The sequence below is a fragment of the Andrographis paniculata genome, unplaced genomic scaffold (assembly GCF_009805555.1).
Source record: "Andrographis paniculata isolate CXL003 unplaced genomic scaffold, ASM980555v1 Contig52END, whole genome shotgun sequence".
Lineage (NCBI taxonomy): Eukaryota > Viridiplantae > Streptophyta > Magnoliopsida > Lamiales > Acanthaceae > Andrographis > Andrographis paniculata.
In genome coordinates, this window is record NW_026137587.1 from 8,274,265 (window position 1) to 8,294,350 (window position 20,086).

The window sequence follows — 20,086 nt, forward strand, 5'->3', positions numbered from 1 at the left end:
TCTTAGTTAAACTATAGCATTTAAACTGTAGTTTATATTTAAAATATTATATTATTAAAAAGGTTTTGCATCAAAACAATCCATTCTCTTGTGAAACACCAACTATGTGCTGTCATCAATTTTAAACCACTCCGTACATATTCTTTTTTGAATAATAATAATAATAATAATAATAATACCATCATAAACGTATTTGAGTGGTTGACCCCAAAATCCAGACTAGCTATAGCCTGTAGGATCATTAATGATCTTAATTTATTAAAATAAGAAAAATGTATGTAAATGTTATTATACAAAAATACATAAAGTTCTTATAAAGCAGGGATAATTAAATATTACAAAAGCGTTTATGCTTAAAAAAATAAGTGTAAGTTTAGATAATTACCCCAAAACAAGCTATAAGTGGTTATTAAGAAGAAGAAGAAGAAGAAGAGCATTGTAATTGTAAGTGGTAACTGTCATCCCACCAATGGCGGCCTTCCATTCCTCAACCCAACCCCAACCCCAATCCCAACGCCATTTTGAATTGTTTGCTTCGAATCCATCGTCTCAACTTCCCCTTCCTCTTTCCCATTAAAATTCATTAAAATTACTTGCTATTATCAACACAATGACGCTGTCTTCGCTGTGATCGATGTCGATCTGCGGAATAGATTAATCCATCTCAAGGTCATCGCTATATATCTTAATCAATCCCAGGTTCTGAATACATTCGTCTTCATCTTCAATCTTATCTCTGAATGTTGGGGATACATATGCATATATATATATATATATATATATATAGAAATTGCCTGTGAAAGTTTGGTCTGCATTGTTCTATAAATTGAAAGATTTAGCCATTGAATCAGGAATTCGAGAATCACCGGGAGAGAAATTTATATATGGAGATCCGTGTTGAAGAAATTAAATGGATTTACAACTTATCTGTGTTATTCTAAGAGAAGTATCTGTGCTCTGTTGATTTAATTGAAAAAAAATTGGGAAATTTTTGTTGGGGAATGATGATTCAATCCCGTAACAAAGGTCAGCAGCAAGATGGAAAGCCACAAAGATGATGGTGATCTAATCACATCTAATTTAGAGATTAGGTTCAGTAATTTTTTAATGGCGGCAATGATAACTATAAAGTTTTCCATTACATCAGAAGACAGTGTTAAATGCTTTGTTCTTAGAACAACTTCAATGCCAAAACTCTTTGCGTTATAATCCTACTATGGCATTTCCCACAAAATTTTCATATGGTTTTTGTTCTTAGATGGAAGCTCTTTTGGACCTACAAAATAATCTCAAATTAGACACAACTTTTGTAGGAATATAGACCATTGTATTCTCATTTTGAGAGACGTTCTCTTTGATCAATTGAGCTTGATTCAATAATCTTAGGCCACAACTTTCCTAAAAGCTTTTTAATAATCATGCCTGTATCCTTAGCTTCGAGAAACTTCCTCCACGCATTGATCAATTTATCAATTTCCTTGTTCGATAACAAATTCTATACCATCTACATTGGCAATGTATTACAAAACTTTGCATTGCTAATCATTATTATATATGCTATGGCTTGCTACTTCTAAGTCAATGTTATGCACACACATCTGAAATAGGTGAGTTTTCTTTTCCGAGATATGACAACTATAAAGCACTTAAATAATAATGTTCCTTAGGAATTCTTGGCGCGCCAAATACAACAGTGTCTGCATAAGTGTTCTTTGAATAGACAATCCTTTTAAACTTAACTAAACATGCACACACACGCATTAGGTTGTTTATATGAGAATGAATAACTTAAAATCATCTACGCCTCAACTATTATTTCTTGCAGCTTGCCTACATGGAGTCAGAAAATGCAAGCTCAGATTCCAAACCCGACAATGTTGCTAAGGAGTTTTACATCCCGAATTATATATTTACGTCAGACACAAAGGAAGAGGAATTTGACATGCCTGAATGCCCTGTTCTAGTATTCATCAACTCTAGGAGTGGTGGTCAGCTAGGCAGCGATCTTCTTGTCACATACCGGTCCATACTAAATAAATACCAGGTGCTATACTTAACTCAAACTCTTGCAAGAATAGATACAACTATTTTGCAAAATCATTACAATGCCTTGGCTTTGGGGCTATATGTTGGTTTTATTGCTTGGTGTAGTTTCGAAAGCATGTGTTGGTAGTAAACAATATAGTTACATATATATTTAATATATTATTTTAATATATTCCAACTTTTATTATTCCACTTTATTATATATTACAAATAAAGTACAATATTATTCAAATATAAATGAACATTAAGAAAATAAATAAAAGATGAATTCTATAAGAACTTGATGAGAAAATTAAATGGAAAATGAATAGAGAACAAAAAGTAGTTGTGATGTCTTTATACCATAAGTAATTTAGTTTTAATCAAGGAGGATTTTTGGAACTATACATTTTGAAAGAAGGAAATCCTATTTCTTGTTTACTTAGTATATGTTTACTATGTGTAATTAGATGGGATTACTTAATCATTGCGATAGTTAAGGATATGTATACTTGGTGATTCTTTTTTAAATTTTGGTTTTAAATTTAATAATGGTTTGAATGTAACGTTTTGTAAAAAAATTAATGTATTTTTATAGGAAATTATAAAAGTTTGCATAGTAAAAAAAAACTAAAATTAGTAACCAAGTAAACAAAGCCTAAATAATCCCATTTAATAACACAGGCACAATGATTAAATAATCCTATACAATCACACATAGCAAACATGGCCTTAAGATGCAATTGTTTGTGAACTTTAACAAAACAATCCTTTTTTTTTCTTACTAAAACTGAAAAACAATTAGAGGATGTTTAAAACTTCTCACTTATAATTCTAAATGTTTTTCCCCCAAAATCGTGGTTTCGAGTCAGAATTGGCTTCCAACTGCTTAAATTATTTCATTTCTCTTTAACAAACACCTGTTTAGATTTTAAATTATGATCAATTATAACCTATAGAGGAGCATGGATGTACAGTTGCTACTTTCAGTAAGAAAATCTTTACATGCTCTAAAATTTCAGGTTATTGATTTAGGAGAAGAAACTCCGGACAGTGTCCTATGCAGAGTTTATCTCAACATCGAAAAGCTCAAGAGTCAAGGAGATGATTTTGCCTCTGAACTCAAGAAGAAGTTGAAAATTATAGTAAGTCGCATTACAAGAACATTGAATTTTATCCCCTTCCATTCTTCATGACTGTTAAACACAGTATTTTGAGGAGGCAACTAATGGCGTTTAAGCTATAGGTTGCAGGTGGAGATGGCACGGCTGGATGGATTTTGGGAGTGGTTTCTGATCTAAAATTGTCCCAGCCACCACCAGTAGCCACTGTGCCTTTAGGAACGGGAAATAATCTCCCATTTGCATTCGGTTGGGTAAGAAGTTGTTACTGTAGTGGTGTTAAATGATAGAATTTGTTGATGATGGCAGGCTTGATAGTTAAATAGCTTTATCATTCAAAAAGGTTGTCTAAAATTGAAAAAACATAGATAAGTATGATGTCGGTGTTTGCATCTGGTTTGTGGTTTTCCCCTTTTATAATTGCTCACCTTTTCTTAGTATAGATGGGGATTTGAATACTGTTTTGTAGCTTTTAAGACCAACTAGTTCATGTTTCTAGTATATATATCGTTGAATTATTTTTACTGTATATTTTTGATAAATATCATAATTTATTCTTCCATGTACATCCTAGAAACTTCTTTCTCGATAAGTTATACCTTCTCTAGGTTTAAATTTTCTTATCTTACTTCAATCATACAATCCTACATTGTTATAATTATCAGTTGTCATATTTGATGTATCTTGAATAGCAAATGTTAAAGAACTTTCTTTCCTGGTAATGTCAGGGGAAGAGAAATCCAGGAACAGACCGTAACTCTGTACTCTCATTCTTGGACAAAGTTCGGAAAGCAAAAGAAATGAAGATAGACAGGTGGTTCTCTCATTTCTTTCATTAGGTATAATCAACAGTCAAATTTGTATTGATTCTAATTAGTTGTACAACCAGCAGCAGCAGTATTACTTAATTTCTTCTACAGGGATCATTATTTAAGATTAGAGCTGGGACAAGTTAGTTCCAACCATACTGCATGTTTAGCAATATCTTCAATCTGTTGATGTGGCAGTTCTTTTTTCTTTCTTGTTTTTTTTCAGTTGGCATCTCCTGATGAGAATGAGAGTACCTAAAGAGGGCACATGTGAGCCACTTGCTCCTTTGGAATTGCCCCATTCATTGCATGCCTTTCACCGCGTTTCACAATCTGATGATCTCAATGTGGTATGTTAAGTTTTGGGTTGGATGTACTTTATTTGAGCTCAATGCATGCTCTAAAACTATAAAATTGCAACACAGACACCCCCCCCCCCCACCACCACCAACAACTAATAGGAATGAATAGCAAATGATTGAGCTTTTTTTGTTACACTTGAAATTGTGTTTCAGGAAGGTTACGACACATTCCGCGGAGGATTCTGGAACTATTTCAGCATGGGTGAGTGAGAGAGTTTATAATTACAGTTCTACAAGTTTTATAGCTGTGCCCCACACACATAATGATTTAATATTTAAATGCTGCTGAATCTTCATGACTTCATTGTACATGTTCTAGTGTCATTGTTGAGGTGTCATTGGATTAGAATCTTTTCCTATCATGCCAGTACTGTAAATATCTAATTATCTTGACTTTTGATTGTTTGTTAAATACTCAAGTTTTTGTGTGAACCTAGCTAGCATTATTGCCAGCATTGCCAGCAGCACTTGGGACAGTTATATAACAACGATTTTATGTTTGGCGTTCAGGAATGGACGCACAAGTATCTTATGCATTCCACACTGAACGCAAGCTACACCCTGAAAAATTCAAAAACCAGCTAGTTAATCAGGTACAGTGCATGTATATGTATACGGCATCTAAATTTATATGAACCCCACTCATTTACCATATTAAGTAACCCATCCAAAAGTTTACATGATCAGGTCTATGATAATAGATCTTACACTTCCTTTTCAGTATTAGTTATTCTTTTGGTTGAGAATTGATTTAACATCTTATCAAAAACTTAAATGCTTGAAATAGGCTGTCTTTTTTAATTTGAATAGAGTTTTTGTTTATCCATCCAACATATTACTTTCAGCATTCCTTTGAGAAAGCCTTACTTGTTGATTAGTTGATACACCACAATTGTCTACAATATTATTTTAAATAGAAGATCATGTGATGAATGTGTTCTAGAATTAGCATATAAAAAAATTGTTGAATCACATAAAGAGATTGTTCTTTTTTCACGTCACAGAGCACATATGCAAAGCTCGGATGCAGACAAGGATGGTTTTTCGCTTCTCTTGTTCACCCTTCTTCAAAGTGAGAGTCATGCTTTGTGAACACGGTTCTTATTCTTCAACATGCCACAGTTATTTCACAAAATTATAGATCAGTTTTAGCATTGAATCTCAGTAGGGTAATAGATAAGTAACTTCCTATGCTGAAACTAGATAAGTATGATGCAGCAACATAGCACAGCTTTGCAAGGTGAAGATCATGAAAAAGCATGGTGATTGGGAAGACCTTAACGTTCCGCCCAGGTACAAATCATTTTCTGTCGACACTGATGATAATCAAATTTGTTTCAAGACATGTCTCTAAATTTTGTTTTGCAATGGCATATCTATGTATATACATACAAAATTTACTAGTTTAATAGTTGGGAGGGGGTTAAAAAATTATTTATTGCAGTTTTATCCGGGAGATTGATCTCTAAATTTTGTTTTGCAATGGCATATCTATGTATATACATACAAAATTTACTAGTTTAATAGTTGGGAGGGGGTTAAAAAATTATTTATTGCAGTTTTATCCGGGAGATTGATTCATGAAAACCGATAGCAGTGTAGGAGGATATTCAGTATTCATCCTTCAGTAGGGAAATATAGATCAGTACCAAAAGTACTATTTCCTATAACTCAGATGATCTCAGTGAAATATCCAAAATTTCTAACGAGAACAGAGGAATTCAAGTCACACCAGTACAACTAGCCCCGTAGACATTATTTGGGCTCAATATAATATCACTCTCTTTGAGATATCTTATTAGAAATACAAGAGATTTCTGAAATGAAGTTGCTTGTATTGACTTTCCACCTAAAGTATTCAGAATTAAGGTATTTATGCATCAGTGCATGACCGAGTCACACTTTTAGGGAGTAGAAAGTCATTCCAACTTACTTCTTATCCAGCATTTTCATGATCCTAGACTTTGAATTCAGTACAAAGGATATTTTCTTACTAATATAAATGCACATCCTGTTATCTTACTTAAGAATGTCAAAACCACAAAGGCATTTTATTATTCTAAGTTCTCACAGATGATATAGGTTGATAACTTTGTCTAGTGACATATAAAGATTAGGCTGTATTAGTTTCCATTTGTGCTTGTAATAGCTGTTAGTTCATCTGTTTCAATGTCTTCCTATAGACATTGTGCTTTTAATATAAACCGCTGTTTGTGTATTCTCTGATTCCGAAAGGGATATTTTGGGGATACCCTAACATATCATTTTTTAACCATGCAGCATCAGGTCGATTATATGCCTTAACTTGCCAAGCTTTTCTGGTGGACTCAATCCTTGGGGAACTCCAAATAACAAAAAGCGATGTGATGTAAGTAACCATTTTTCTGAACTTTGTTTTGCAGACTTTCTTTTTAGTGAGAAAAAGGTGTTTTTGTATCTCTTAATTATATATTTATGATTTGGTTGCTCTCCTGCTCATTTCGCAGAGAGACTTGACTCCGCCTTTCGTTGATGATGGATTACTAGAGATTGTAGGCTTCAAAGATGCTTGGCATGGACTAATTTTACTTGCTCCTAAAGGACATGGGACTCGTCTTGCACAGGTTCTTGATTTTCCATTTGGTCCTCCGTACTTCAGATTCAACTGAAATATTTGAATCTAACTACAGATTTTGGTTAGCAATTGCACATTCCCACTTTGTTGTTGGTTTTGAGACCATTTTGTTATTCTTCCTACCACAGGCACACCGCATTCGGTTTGAGTTCCATAAAGGTGCAGCGGAAGAGACATACATGAGGATTGATGGCGAACCATGGAAACAACCACTTCCAGTCAACGACGACACAGTGGTTGTTGAAATTTCCCATCTTCACCAAGTTAAGATGCTTGCAACTCATGATTGTCTATCCAAAAGCATTCTAGACCCCACATCCCCAAGGATCCATGAAGAAGATGAAAAGGACAGCGATGAAGAAGATTCTGTCGAATACATGTCGGTTGGGGAGGAGTTCAGTAAATTTGGTGCTGCAGAATCATTCAAGATTCCAGATGATGTAGACATTTCTCAGCTCAGTTAATTCGAATCAACTCATTGATTATTGTTTAGTCATTCTTTTGAGAGGGTCTACAGAGATTTGAACTAAGCTTTGTCGAATGAATGACTGAAATCAACTCAAATACTGTAAGACCCTCTGGAATAATGTTTTTATATGCATTTTATGGGGAATAATTATATGGTTTTGCTATTGTTCACTTAAAGGGTTAGATTTGCCATCAGATAAAACATCAAGAATGATTTTCTAATGGACTAACTCTATGTGAACCTCTAAACACATAACCACCTACTTGAGTTCAAGAAATATCAAGTGGCTCAAAAAGTTACCAAACTTAAGTAAAAGGAAAAAACAACTCAAAAAAATTCAGTTCCAAATCGATGTTGATAGACCTCAAATTGGGTTTTGAATCACATGTACCAATCCCTACTCATAATCAGAAACTAAAACAACACAACAAACAAGGAACATAAAGTAAGTAATATGCATTGCAATGCCCTTATATAGACATTAAGCAATAACATTTCCATAAAAAAATAAGAACAGTAAAACTGTTCTAGACAGTTAGTTGCACAATTAAAAATGGGAGCATGATGCACTTCATTCACCGCAAACAAATATGCTCTCCGTTACTTTTTGAAATCCCATGCTTTCATTTTTACTATCTTTATTTATATGTCGACTTATCATACACTCTTAGGATATTAAGAAAGGCAATTGGAAACTGTACATTACCTCCCAACAGATTGGAAATCCCCCAGGCATTTTGTGACAGCTTCATTGCCTTTCTGAGATGAAGCCCTTTCTTCTATCTTCTTTTTCTCTCTGAAAGTTCAGAGATATGCCGAAAAGTTCAGTAAGATATGTAAACTGTATCATTCTTCATTTTCTTATAGAAGGAAAAATTAAAGCATATAAACACTTTGTATGAATCAATTCCCGTGGATCAGTTGTAAATCAGCTAGTTCCATTATAAAGAGAAAAGCACATTAATAGCACTGTATTCTGAATGACCATTTAGCATTATGAATGGAAATGTTTTCTTAGAGTACGTAAACATCACCTGTCAACATATTCCTTCAACAGCTCTTTTGCTTGAACCAGCTTTGAAAGCACATTGCGGTATACATCAAGGTCTCGATCAACACTCTTCTTGTTTATATTCAAAGCATTACAAAGCTGTCATGTCGTCAACAACACATACAATTAATTTCCTCAAGATTTACTGCAACTACAGCGTATTGATCATACAGTGTAGGGGGGGAAAAAATCTTATTATTTTCCTATGGTTGACTTTATGCTATGGCGCTTGATTTAAGAGGTCGTGCAGGGCTAGCCTTTAATTAATTTTCATACTACAAGCTAAAAAGAATAAAAAGTTCTCCACATCAAATATTCAAATCCTTACAAGCAGCACCTTTCTAAGAGAGGCAATAGTAACATTATGAACTTTTTAAGTAGAAAATCCTTAAAGCATTCATGATTCAGTGACTTCATTACCTGTTAGATCTAAGAAATCTGGACGAAGCATTTACGTTTCTCAAGACAAACTAATAAGAGATTCTTTTTGGTACATCCTACATCACATTAGAATCAAAACTTTGCTGAATCTTCTTGCTTCCTTTTGGCAATGTATAGAAGTAGAGAAAGGTGATATTTCAAGCCAAAATCGTTCATCAGTCACTCTTAAAATCCTTAAATCTACTGTGAGTGACCTATGGTCCAATAAAGTGTATCATATACTAACCATTATAACTCCATTGTAGTTGCATATAGAACGACTCTTAACGGAAAGGTGCCATCATTTTGAAGAAGCAAAACAATAAATTTTTTAATGTGTAGACATTTGTTTAGTGATGTAAACACAACTAACGTTGGCTTGTTCTCTACATTGAACCTTTATCATGATTCGCATTTCAGAGGAGATTATATTAAATTACAAGGGGCAGCAGAGTATGTACTTATAATACCAAGTTTGAGCTTGTAAGCAACTGTTGAAAGAAAGCAAATTAGTGCTTGAGACTGCTGCAGTTAAAATTCTTAGTTGGTGCGTTTACAATGGCTCTGGTTAAACCACTCTAAGACAAACAATTGCACCAACAACACCTCCACATTAGTGTTTACCTTCTCCAAGATTGTGGGCTCAGTAGCATTTGCCAACTCAAGCAGCCGAAACAAACCAACTGCAAAGAAGCGACTGTAACTGAAAGACCCCTTGCTTCCTGCTCTTTCCGCAATATCTTTTAGTGTGTCCTCCACCTCTCCATTTCTGTTAGCAAAATCAACTAAAGAACTAGGTGATTGGGTACGAGCCCAATCTTCCAACTTCTGTGCATCAGCCCTGCAAAATGAACCATGCTTTGATATACTACACTAGCTACTGGAATCACCAAAGTACCAACTACGATAAACACTTTGAACTGGCAGATATGCTACGAGCAACAGACAATAATAGTAAAGCCCGTGATCTCATACTTCATAGTTATTGCATAAAGCAGAGAATATTATAGCTCAAATGCTCAGTCACCAGCATAGAAGTTGCCTTTAGTGTAGCCCGACATCTTTCTAAATATTATGAACCACACCAACTTCTACATATACAGCTAAGGGATTGCTAAAAATCCCCTTATCACCATAAACAGTGCTCCTAGCCTAACCCCTTACTTCAAATTTTGTTCTCACTGAAGGATTTGAATCGGTGTTAAAACAACCCACCAAAACTGTAGCTATTATGTACAAACAGCTTTTTAAATAAAAATTAAGTTTGTAATAGTCTCTTCTCCCTTAATGTGCTATTTTTACAAATTTGAAATGGCCTAATATTAAGTCAGAGAGATTACCTTCTTATATTTTAGTATGGTTAGGAGCAAAATAGGGGAAAGAACAACAGAATGATTTAGTACATGCCTATATTGAGCAGGGTCCTCCTTCAAAGCTTCAATATATGCTTTGAAAATGGCTTCTCGATCCTCATCACTTGGGTACCCCTCCATGAGTTGATCATAAACAGTAACAAAACCAAGTGCAAACACAGGATCATACCGGTATGACCTCTTGTACTTCATCAAATGCTGCTGTACAATCAACTCTTGTAATACTGTGTTATATACACTAGGAATTGGCCTCTTGTATGCCTTCAAGAAATTCATCTTTGTCTCAGAGACAGTAGGAATATCTGTATATAATCAATATCAAAAGAAACTTTTCAGAAGCAATACTGCCAAGCTAAAGAGAACTAGTATATAAGAGCAAACTAGAGCGACAGAGAAAGAAAAAGAGCATTGAATTGCACGTAAAATGAAAATAATCAAAGTTTTCAACACTTACGCTAATCAAGTCAGAATTATCATTTGTTAAGGTTTGTTCACCTGTGAATCTACACCTATTTTTAACTATTCATCTGCAATTTCCGTCCAAAACCATATCTAACACCAATTTTCCATTCAAACGTCAAGTTCACCAACTATTTTACCTCAAAAACATCAAAACCAAAAACCACAAAAACAATCAAAAAGTAAACAAATAGTTAATGCTTTAAAAAATTACCAAAGATACCATTTATTAACATAATATATTGCTAAAACTCAATTTCTTCATTTTAAAACCAAACCCTATCATTTTAAAAGAAATATCATCTCAGTATTTTGAAAGACATGTAAAATTTGTAAAGTCATAGCACCTAATAGGATTAAAGTGCTGAATTCAACCAGTGCTAGTTTCAGGAAAAACATGACAAACAACATCAATGTATAAATGATATATCCCGTTAAGTAAGAAAGTAATTTTGATTGAGCAAACCATAAGCAATGGTTCATATTTGAAAATGTTCTCTAGGTCCTCGAAAACAAACATGCGAACAAATATCCAATAGCCAATACCTGAAATTAACTACAGAACATGATGAGGCTTAAATTTGTGGTTCGTTGGGATTTTCCCCCAAGACTTAAAAATTAACTGCACAGCACAACATCATGATGAATCAAATGACATTACTTGAAGGAAAGTGTACTCCTTTACATCAGAGAAAATAACAACTACATGTCTATACCTACTTAAGTTTCCTTGGCCACATTTCACTTTTTTTCCATTAATGCAACTGCTATTCCAACAAGCCTTCTCTTCCAAAAACAGTATTAGAACTAACAAGGAAACAAACAACCACCGCCACCGATACCATTTCCCAATACATAGAAACAAAATTCCAAAACTCCACATACTTCAAAATACTTGTTCAAATACATAATCAAAAACACGAATTTTCACCCGCAAAAGAGGAGCTTGCCTGTACTTGTGGACATGCAACGAACCACCATCCGAGCCGCGTTGGAGGCACGAATACTACACAAATCATACGACACCACATTGCGGAGCTTAAATGTGTAAATACTTGAAGCCGAATAACCACGCACGGAGAATTTCCGGTCGGGATATTGAGCCACTGCGGGGAAGGAGACTGAAGTGACTGCCGCCATAACCGATTGAGCAAATTGATCAAGAAAAGAAGTTGAAATTTCACAAGGAAACAGAAATTTCCATCAGTCGCTGCGGGGAAGAACTGAGAGGAAGAAAAGGAGCGGCCACAATCTGAGCGGCGAGGATTTAACGGATTATCCGACTTTGGTTTTGGATTTTACAATTTTTGAGCTGTATAAACAGAACCAATGGGTCTTGGACACGTGTTTCGCGTGATGCTGACCTCACGTTGCCTGTCCGAGATAAAAATCATGTACAAATATACATTTGGAATTAATACTATACGTATAAATAGATCAGGAAATTAGAAATTACTCTTAAAGACTCAAAATATTTATTTACTTCATGTGATTATATAATATTTCAGTCGTATCAAAATAATTATATCTATCACATCTTATATAATCAAACGGTTAGTTTTATTTACAAGTGAAAAGTTATATTTATAGCTTATATAAAAATTAATGATATTTTAATATTAGTATATAATTATTTTTATTGTAATAAAAGACAAATATTTGTAGTGTAATATAGAAAAATACTAAAACATAGTAAGTTGAGATAGATTATTTTAAACTGTGATTAAATAATATTTTTACATTGTTCAAAGTAAACATGTCGTTTTGGGTTTGGGTTTGGGTTTGGGTTGATGCATCCATTGCCTAACACAAATGTGATCAGATTATTAGGTTTGATGTCTAATATTCAAATAATTATATTTGCTAACAGGGAGGGCTCCAACTCTAATTATCGTTGCTAGCTGTTGCGTGTAAGAATTCACTAGTCACTCTCAGTCTCAGTCTCAGTCTCAGTCTCATCATTTCTTAATTAAAGAAAGACCCGTACATTCAAATCTATCATCATGCACATGCTTGGCTTGCAATTACTTAATTAAAACATCATTTCAATTATTTATACTTAAGATATAAACATAACTCATTTTATTAATATAGCTCCATGCTTAATTAAATGTTAATATTGATAAAAATAAAATATAAATATAAGGGATGGTTAATAAATGAATAAAATTGATAATTAAAAAATAAATGATCAAATAAAATAATAATTCTCCATCCATCTTCCTAAATTTCAAAATAAAATATTTATTTTATTTTTTATAGCAATTATACTGTTCATTTACAAATATTGTTAATAAGAATATATTTATTTTTCTGTGACGCGAAAAGCCGCTGCAGTTGTACCCTTGGAAAGTTGGAACCCGCAGTGAAGTATCATCCCTTATACATTATTCAATCGTATATGGCAACGTGCTGAGTCGGGTATGGGCCGGTCCATTTTAACTCGAGTCAGAGCAGACCCGGCTGTACGCGGGTCGGGCGAGGTTCAATGCATGCAGACTATTGATTAGCATAGCATATTATGATACGTGTCCCACTTTGTAAACGTGTTGCCTCCAGACCTTTCCACCTCTCCACTTTCACTTTCTCTATTAAAGAATAAAACCAAAACATTTTGTGGCTGTATATATATTTCTAGCCAATCGCATCACTCCACTCTTCACTTCACTAAGCAATCTACAGAAATTAATTTTCGAGTTCTCAAGTGTTTGAGATCGAAGAAGAAATATGAGTTACGCGAATAGACTTTGGATGGCCGCCGCAGTCGCCGCCGTGAGCGGCCACTCCGATCAAGGGTGGAAGATCAAGTACGCTCTGAAATCTCTCGACCACGGCAAGCGGCGTTTTTTATCCGGCGGTAGCGCCTCCGCAGATATCCGAGCGGTTTCGAGCATTTTGAGCTCGGATCGTGGGCGGAGGAAGCAGGCGCAGGCACCGGCACCGGCGGAGGAGTCACTCCGGCAGGTCATGTACTTGAACTGTTGGGGGCAGAGCTGAGGCCTGAGGGTGTAGGTTAAGGGGCAGTATGGTCATTTGGTTTGATTTTGGGAGGTCCATAAGATGGACTTGGATGTAAATAGTGTGGCAATGTAATTAGGGGCAATCTGATCATTCCCAAAAACGAGGGGTGGTGAATTTGAACAGTTGATACGCGTATTTCGCTTTACATTTTATCTATTACGGTAGCATAAATATTGAAAGTGGAGACCTTGGGATTCATAAGATTGCCTTCGGTTATATATCAAATGTTTTTTATATTAATAAAAAATATAATTGAATTTGGATCAAATAAATAAATTCATTTTGTAAACACCCATCCTATACATTTTTTTGTACTTAAACAATTCAATTCAAATTATTTTATAACATGGAAAAGTTAGCCAATTCAACCACTTCTTATGAAGCAATTTATTTATTTACGTAAGTTTACTGATATATTTATATTAAATCAGGACTGGGAACGTTTAATTGTAATTTAAATTTTGGTTTATTTTGGTCCATAATGATTTTTCTTTTTTCTTTTTTAATATTCAAGGGAAAGGATAAGGAAGGGAGGCTCCTCCTCCATTTAAGTCAATAATCGAAGACAATTTCAAATCGGAGCGTCTGTAATAGCCGTTCACCATCCAACGGCTGCGATAGAGCGGACACCCCCATAACGTTTATTTTGAACCCAACGGTCAAAAAATCAGACATACCTTACAAAAACTCGTTGTCTTCTCGAGAGAGAAATCACTCAAGGAAATCACCAAGTCTGCAATCCCATCTTCTTCTTATTCGGTCGTAGTTCTTGAAGCAAACAATGAGTGTCCAATTTCCTGAAGGCCTGGATTCGTCCAGAGATCTTCAGGTATGGAACAACGCCGCGTTCGATAATGGCGAAATTCCGGAGGACCCGCCGGCGAACAAGCAGTCTTGGGGTTCACTGAAGCCGATTTTCGAGAATCCGAATGCGTCCTTCGATTCCGTCACTGGTAAGGAGAATCAAGTTCTTGTGAATCAAATTCCCTCTCCTAAGTCATCACTCATCGCGCCATTCAAGCCGGTGAACAAGCTTGATAAATCAAATGTTAGGGTTTTGCGCGAGAAAGGGGGGATTTGCGAAAGTCCTGGGGTGGGGAAGCAACACCGCGATGATAAGGTGATTGATAATGAAATCGAAGAGATTGAATCCGAGATTCTGAGGTTGAATTTGAGATTAGAGGCGTTGAAGATCGAGAAAGCGGAGAGAAGGGGCTGCACCAAATCTGTGGAGAGAAGGGGAAAAGTTGTGCCTGCAAAGTTCATGGAACCTAAGAACAGTCCCAAAATTGAAGAGGAGAAGAGACAACCACAGATTGATGAATTTCCCTCAAGAACAAAGATTTCGAGAAGGGGCTATAGTCTAGGGCCTGCTGAAATTGCAAGAAAGGCCGTTGCGGCGGAGACGTTCGGGCCCCCAAAACTGAGGAATTTAGGGAGGCCAGAAATGAACACACCTCTGTCAAGTAGGAGAAAGTCTTGCTTCTGGAAGATGCAAGATATTGCTGAGGATAAGGTTGCCGTGACTAAAGCCAGGGGACAGAGTTCTAGCGTGAGCCCCAAATCAAGAAAAGTGGCGGCGAAGTCGCAGGTGGTTCCACGGCAGGCGGTGACCACAATTGCATCAAGAAAGACAGTCAAGAAAGAGGACAGTATTGTGAACGCAATCCAGCCCAAGAAATTGTTCAAGGAGGGGGAGAAGTCGGCGCCAGGGACTAATAAGAAGGGTGGGATGAGGACAGGGAGGATTGTAGCGAGCAGATACAATCAGGGATCGGCATTGAGGAAGAGATCCTTGCCTGAGGAGAATGATAAGGATGATGGAAAGAGGTGTGACAAGAAAAGGTCTTTGTCTGCTGGGAAATCCCGGGTGAAGAAGAGGTGGGAAATCCCGAACGAGATCATAGTTCATGGCAGTGTAGTTGAGACAGTGGCGTTGAAATCCACTCCGGAGCCGGTCATTGGTGTTCCTAGCTTGCTTCCGAGGATTAGGATTGCACGTTGCACAAATGACAGTCCGCGGGACTCTGGTCCAGCTAAGAAGGTTGCTGAATTGAGCAGGAGGAAATCCTTTTTCAGCAATGATGAGGATGATGAAGAAGAGGACGAGGAAGGGAATCCGTCGATATTTCAGACGCTCGATTATCCGGAAGAAGATGATGATGATTATGATGAGAGGTAATCATTATGTTACATGAAAGCTCGTTATATTTTAAAAGTAACACTACTTAAGCTGCTCCTGATGCCGATGATGGATGATATACAGAATAAATGAATGGTCTGCGTTGTGCTGGTTGTGTAAGTGTTTTTAGGATTTTGCAAAGCATGCTTGTGCTTGCTTTTATTTGGGTTCTTGAAACTTGTCTTTTTTTGTCAATCTGATGAATACATACTATCGTGTGGTGTTATAATAGTAATTGAATTTGTCCACTTATTTCTGCCTCATTCTTGTTATAAATGAATATGATGTCTATTGATCCACAGAAGTAGTTTGATTTCATACCATTATGTTTTTTCTGTTCACAATGTATTCTATCTACCTTTACAAAAGAGTTTTTTAGCCTTTTGAATTAGGAGGGGACAATAAATTGGTTATTGAAAAGAATCTGCCACTTTTTGTAGAACCTTTTGCTTTTGAGGTGCAAAGACAGACAGACATAAAGGGTAACAAAATAAAAAGACCTCCTTTTTTAAGGCTAAAAGATAAAGATAAGTTTGTTTCTTCATCATCATCAGCATTGTAAGACAACCTTAGGATTGGCTATAATGAATGAATGAATGAATGAGTAAATGGTAGTAGTTATTCAGGAATGAGTCTATACTCCAAAGAAGGAACTAGAAACACCCCCTGGCTGTGTAACAAGATCATGTATACATACATGTATAGATCTCAATCCTGGTCTTTCTTTCTTACTACCCTCTCTTAGATGCGACTTGAATCTCTACCGAAAATGTATCTCTTGCACCAGTCGCTTATTACAAGTAGCCTAGTGCGCCAAGAAACTTGCTTACTGCACGTAAAATTGCCAAAAACAACATGATGTGAATTTGTAGACGTCGATTGTAATGTTGGTAGAAGGATGGATTCATAAGCTGCTCACCTAGCATATATAGAATACCAAAGCCACTGTGTGCTACGGCCCATCGACACCCAATCTCCCGGCAGCTCAGCCGCGGCTTGCTCCCCACCAAGAGGCGCAAATTGCCCAAGATGTCGATATCTTTTTTAAATCCCGCAAACAAGATTTGTTAAAATCACAAAAGGAGTGAGTGTTCTATCCTTACTTAGACTAGAAAGTACCTGAAAGGGCGAAACTCATGACGGCCACCACCGGATTGGAACTTACGAGGCCCTTCGGGGTTCTTCTTACACTGTTCCATTCTATTGAAGCAATTCGAAAGATACGCGCCCTGCTGAGCCGCAACCTGTAAAAATGAAGTATATGAATACGAAAGATATGAGTGCGATCAATGTACATGAACAATAATAATAATGCGGAGATGAATTTACTTGAGCGGTTGCGGGAAGACTCTTTGTTTGTTCATCTACTACGGACAATGCCAACTTGAACTTGTCGATGTCGACCTCTTCTTTACCATTGTACATGCTCTTTAGCAAATCGGAGACATTCAACATCTTGCTCTTCAAATACAGCTCTATTTGAGGGTACTGAATGATCACATCCTCGATCACATCCTCGAATTCCTCCATGCTTAATGTACCCGAGTTGTCTGTGTCGGCTTCTCTGAATATATCTGTTATATCCTCCTACAAAATAAAATCATCGAATCAATTCATACTACTTTTTTTTATAAGAAGAAAACTATAAAATTTGTAGATTACCATAATCTTTTTCTGGCACAAGGTGGAGCAATCCCCGATCGCGTAGATATTTTCGAGTCCTCGTACTCGACACCATTCATCTATGGCTAGAACACGTCTATTTCCCTAGAAACAACAACAAATTAAAGGGCAGAGGTATCAAGTTCAAAGTTGTGTGAGAAAACAGAGTAATGTTGATTTATACACATTTGATATTATTATTACCTGGCCAATTTGTTCCATGAATTCCTTTATCACTGGTCGGGTCCCGACTCCGGTGGACCATACGATCATCCCATGTGGTATCGAGATTTCCTCCCCCGTGGCCTTTGCTTTCATATGAAGTTTCCTGTCTGTAACACCCATCACACGATGCCCTGTTAGGACTTCAATACCATCCCTCTTGAATTTTTTCTCGGCGAATGTACTAATCCTCTCGTCGAACCTACAAAAACCATGGAATAAGTTATTTCCAGTTGCGGAAAGAAAGTTGAAAGCATTAAGTGTAAATGCGCACGTGTTTAGGATATGATCGCCGGATTGTATGACGGTGATGCTAACCAAGTCTTTAACCGACGGATATATTTTGACCAAGTCTTCATGGACGAAGTCGTGGAGCTCGGCCGCGAATTCAATGCCGGTCGGACCACCTCCGACTATCACAAAGTGGAGGATCATCTTTCGCTCTTCTTCTGTGAGTTCGGGTAGGACAGCTTTTTCGAAGCGATCTATTACAGCCCTTCGGATGCTTTGAGCATCCTCCACTTCCTGCAGCGATGTCAATGTTGATAGATATATAGATAGATACAATTACATTAAAATTGTATTGTCGGAAACAAACAAAGAAACAGACACAGTACAGTACGTGCCTTCAAGAAATGGCAATGCTCCTTGACGCCTTGAGTGTTGAAAGTGTTAACTTCGGCTCCAACGGCTATGACCAAGTAATCGAAATTTAAGGAGAAGGAGTTGTCTCCGGGCAAATCCTCGTCGATGTTGGAACGGCAGAAGACCTTTCTGTTGACATGGTCGATCTTCAGGCATTCGGCCTCCCAAAACTTGATCTCGCCGTTTCTCTTTTTGACGATGTTTCGGACAGGCTCGACTACGCTGCGGGCCTCGACGGTGCCGCAGGTGACACTGGGCAACAAGGGGGTGAAGGCGAAGTAATTCCGGGGAGAAACAACCTGGACGTCGTAGGTTGAGATGTCCAAATCTTTCAAGAAACTGGTGGCGGCCCATCCTGTCCCCAGCACCAGCACTCGCTGCTTCTTCTTGGGTGCAGCAGATGAATTTGAATCTGCGTATGCCGCTACGCCTCCTGTCCCACTAACAATATATTTTTTGTGTTTTACTTATTTATAATTCGATCAAGCAAGTGCACTCGTCTCTTCTCTTTGTAATAATATAATTATGTATTCCATACCTGATTGCGCAGATAAGCAAAAGCTTGGTGGAATTAGAAGCGGCGGATTGGCCGCCAGTGTTGATCAGTGTCTTCAGACACGAGAAGAATCTCGTCTTCATCGCTGATTGTCAGTATTATTATTATATCAACATAAGGAAAAAAGGAATTGGAAGTTAGTGATGGAGGGAAATGTATGTATGTATGTATGTATGTATGTCTGAATACAGAAAGAGAAGAGAGACAGGTTTCGTGGAAGCCAAACAGCTGGCTACTGGTGCGAGTGCGACTCCGCAGCACCTACACAAACTAACAAACTAACGACGACATATAAAACTTACTATATTTGGATGCCTACCGACATGTGTCCTCTCCTCTCCTCCCTTCACTATTCAAAAGCTGCATGGCTCATTAATCATTTTATTATTATTGTCTCCGCCTTCTCGAAAATGTAATAAATTTATTTCAATTTAAATGTTTCTTAACTGAAAATAAAATTTTCATAATGTCTTATATTACTGCCTCTGTCCCCAAATAAGGTGCAACTTTTGTTTGTTTTAGGCACCAGTTTTTAGTAGATAGTATTAGGATAATTTAGAAATTAGATAATGAAGAGATAAATGTATATTTTTTTTTATTTGAGTGATGTGATGGGATAAAGCCGTGGGTAGAGATTATGTTGCCCAGTGTTTGAGATGGAGGGAGTATATAATAATAGATATTATGTTGCACAGTATTTGAGATGATGTTTAAGATGGAGGGAGTATATAATAATGTATATATGATCAATATACTCCTATAATTTTTCAAAACAATATATATAGATATATACATAATATTACTAATATATGTTTGAAAACATAAACAATCGCGCTTATATAGCAAACAAACACAGTTATGGTTTTTCTTTTTTTTTTTTTTTTTTGACTTATTTATATATTTTAACATGAAAATAAATATTAAATATTATTTTCTCCATCCTCTATTCCGATTACAATATTTCAAAATTTAAGAGAGATATAATTAATAAATAATAAAAAATATTATTATATAATAAAAATAATTTTAAATTAAAATTAAAAATCTAACTAATCTAGTTGAAATTTAAAATTACATTAATGATTATAATTTTTA

The 20,086-nt window shown here is 36.2% G+C and overlaps 4 protein-coding genes across 5 annotated transcripts; 2 read left to right on the forward strand and 2 right to left on the reverse strand.

The window, feature by feature from the left end:
* Positions 1-416: 416 nt before the first annotated feature.
* LOC127254503 (diacylglycerol kinase 5-like) lies at positions 417-7,570 on the forward strand. Of its 2 annotated transcripts, none has more exons than XM_051279634.1 (13): positions 417-669; positions 1,826-2,044; positions 3,048-3,170; positions 3,272-3,400; positions 3,875-3,960; positions 4,182-4,305; positions 4,471-4,519; positions 4,828-4,910; positions 5,322-5,389; positions 5,536-5,610; positions 6,598-6,685; positions 6,804-6,920; positions 7,060-7,570. In XM_051279634.1, the coding sequence occupies exons 2-13, from the start codon at positions 1,835-1,837 to the stop codon at positions 7,393-7,395; spliced, it is 1,488 nt and encodes a 495-aa protein (XP_051135591.1). In that variant the 5' UTR covers positions 417-669; positions 1,826-1,834; the 3' UTR covers positions 7,396-7,570. The 2 variants fall into 2 exon arrangements, with proteins under 2 accessions (XP_051135591.1, XP_051135590.1); XM_051279633.1 differs by having other exon boundaries at positions 418-699.
* Positions 7,571-7,841: 271 nt separating this feature from the next.
* LOC127254504 (protein THYLAKOID FORMATION1, chloroplastic) lies at positions 7,842-11,977 on the reverse strand. The gene is made up of 5 exons (XM_051279635.1): positions 11,654-11,977; positions 10,279-10,546; positions 9,496-9,712; positions 8,435-8,550; positions 7,842-8,196 (listed from the first exon to the last, which is right to left on the reverse strand). The coding sequence occupies exons 1-5, from the start codon at positions 11,841-11,843 to the stop codon at positions 8,103-8,105; spliced, it is 885 nt and encodes a 294-aa protein (XP_051135592.1). The 5' UTR covers positions 11,844-11,977; the 3' UTR covers positions 7,842-8,102.
* A 1,726-nt stretch (positions 11,978-13,703) lies between these two features.
* Positions 13,704-16,154, forward strand: LOC127254930 (uncharacterized). The gene has a single exon (XM_051280283.1). It carries the CDS (start codon positions 14,506-14,508, stop codon positions 15,904-15,906), a length of 1,401 nt encoding a protein of 466 aa, XP_051136240.1. The 5' UTR covers positions 13,704-14,505; the 3' UTR covers positions 15,907-16,154.
* Positions 16,155-16,424: 270 nt separating this feature from the next.
* LOC127254668 (external alternative NAD(P)H-ubiquinone oxidoreductase B1, mitochondrial-like) lies at positions 16,425-19,134 on the reverse strand. The gene is made up of 9 exons (XM_051279895.1): positions 18,974-19,134; positions 18,417-18,876; positions 18,065-18,315; positions 17,773-17,992; positions 17,569-17,673; positions 17,236-17,493; positions 17,026-17,150; positions 16,826-16,945; positions 16,425-16,735 (listed from the first exon to the last, which is right to left on the reverse strand). The coding sequence occupies exons 1-9, from the start codon at positions 19,072-19,074 to the stop codon at positions 16,648-16,650; spliced, it is 1,728 nt and encodes a 575-aa protein (XP_051135852.1). The 5' UTR covers positions 19,075-19,134; the 3' UTR covers positions 16,425-16,647.
* Between the last annotated feature and the right edge of the window lie 952 nt (positions 19,135-20,086).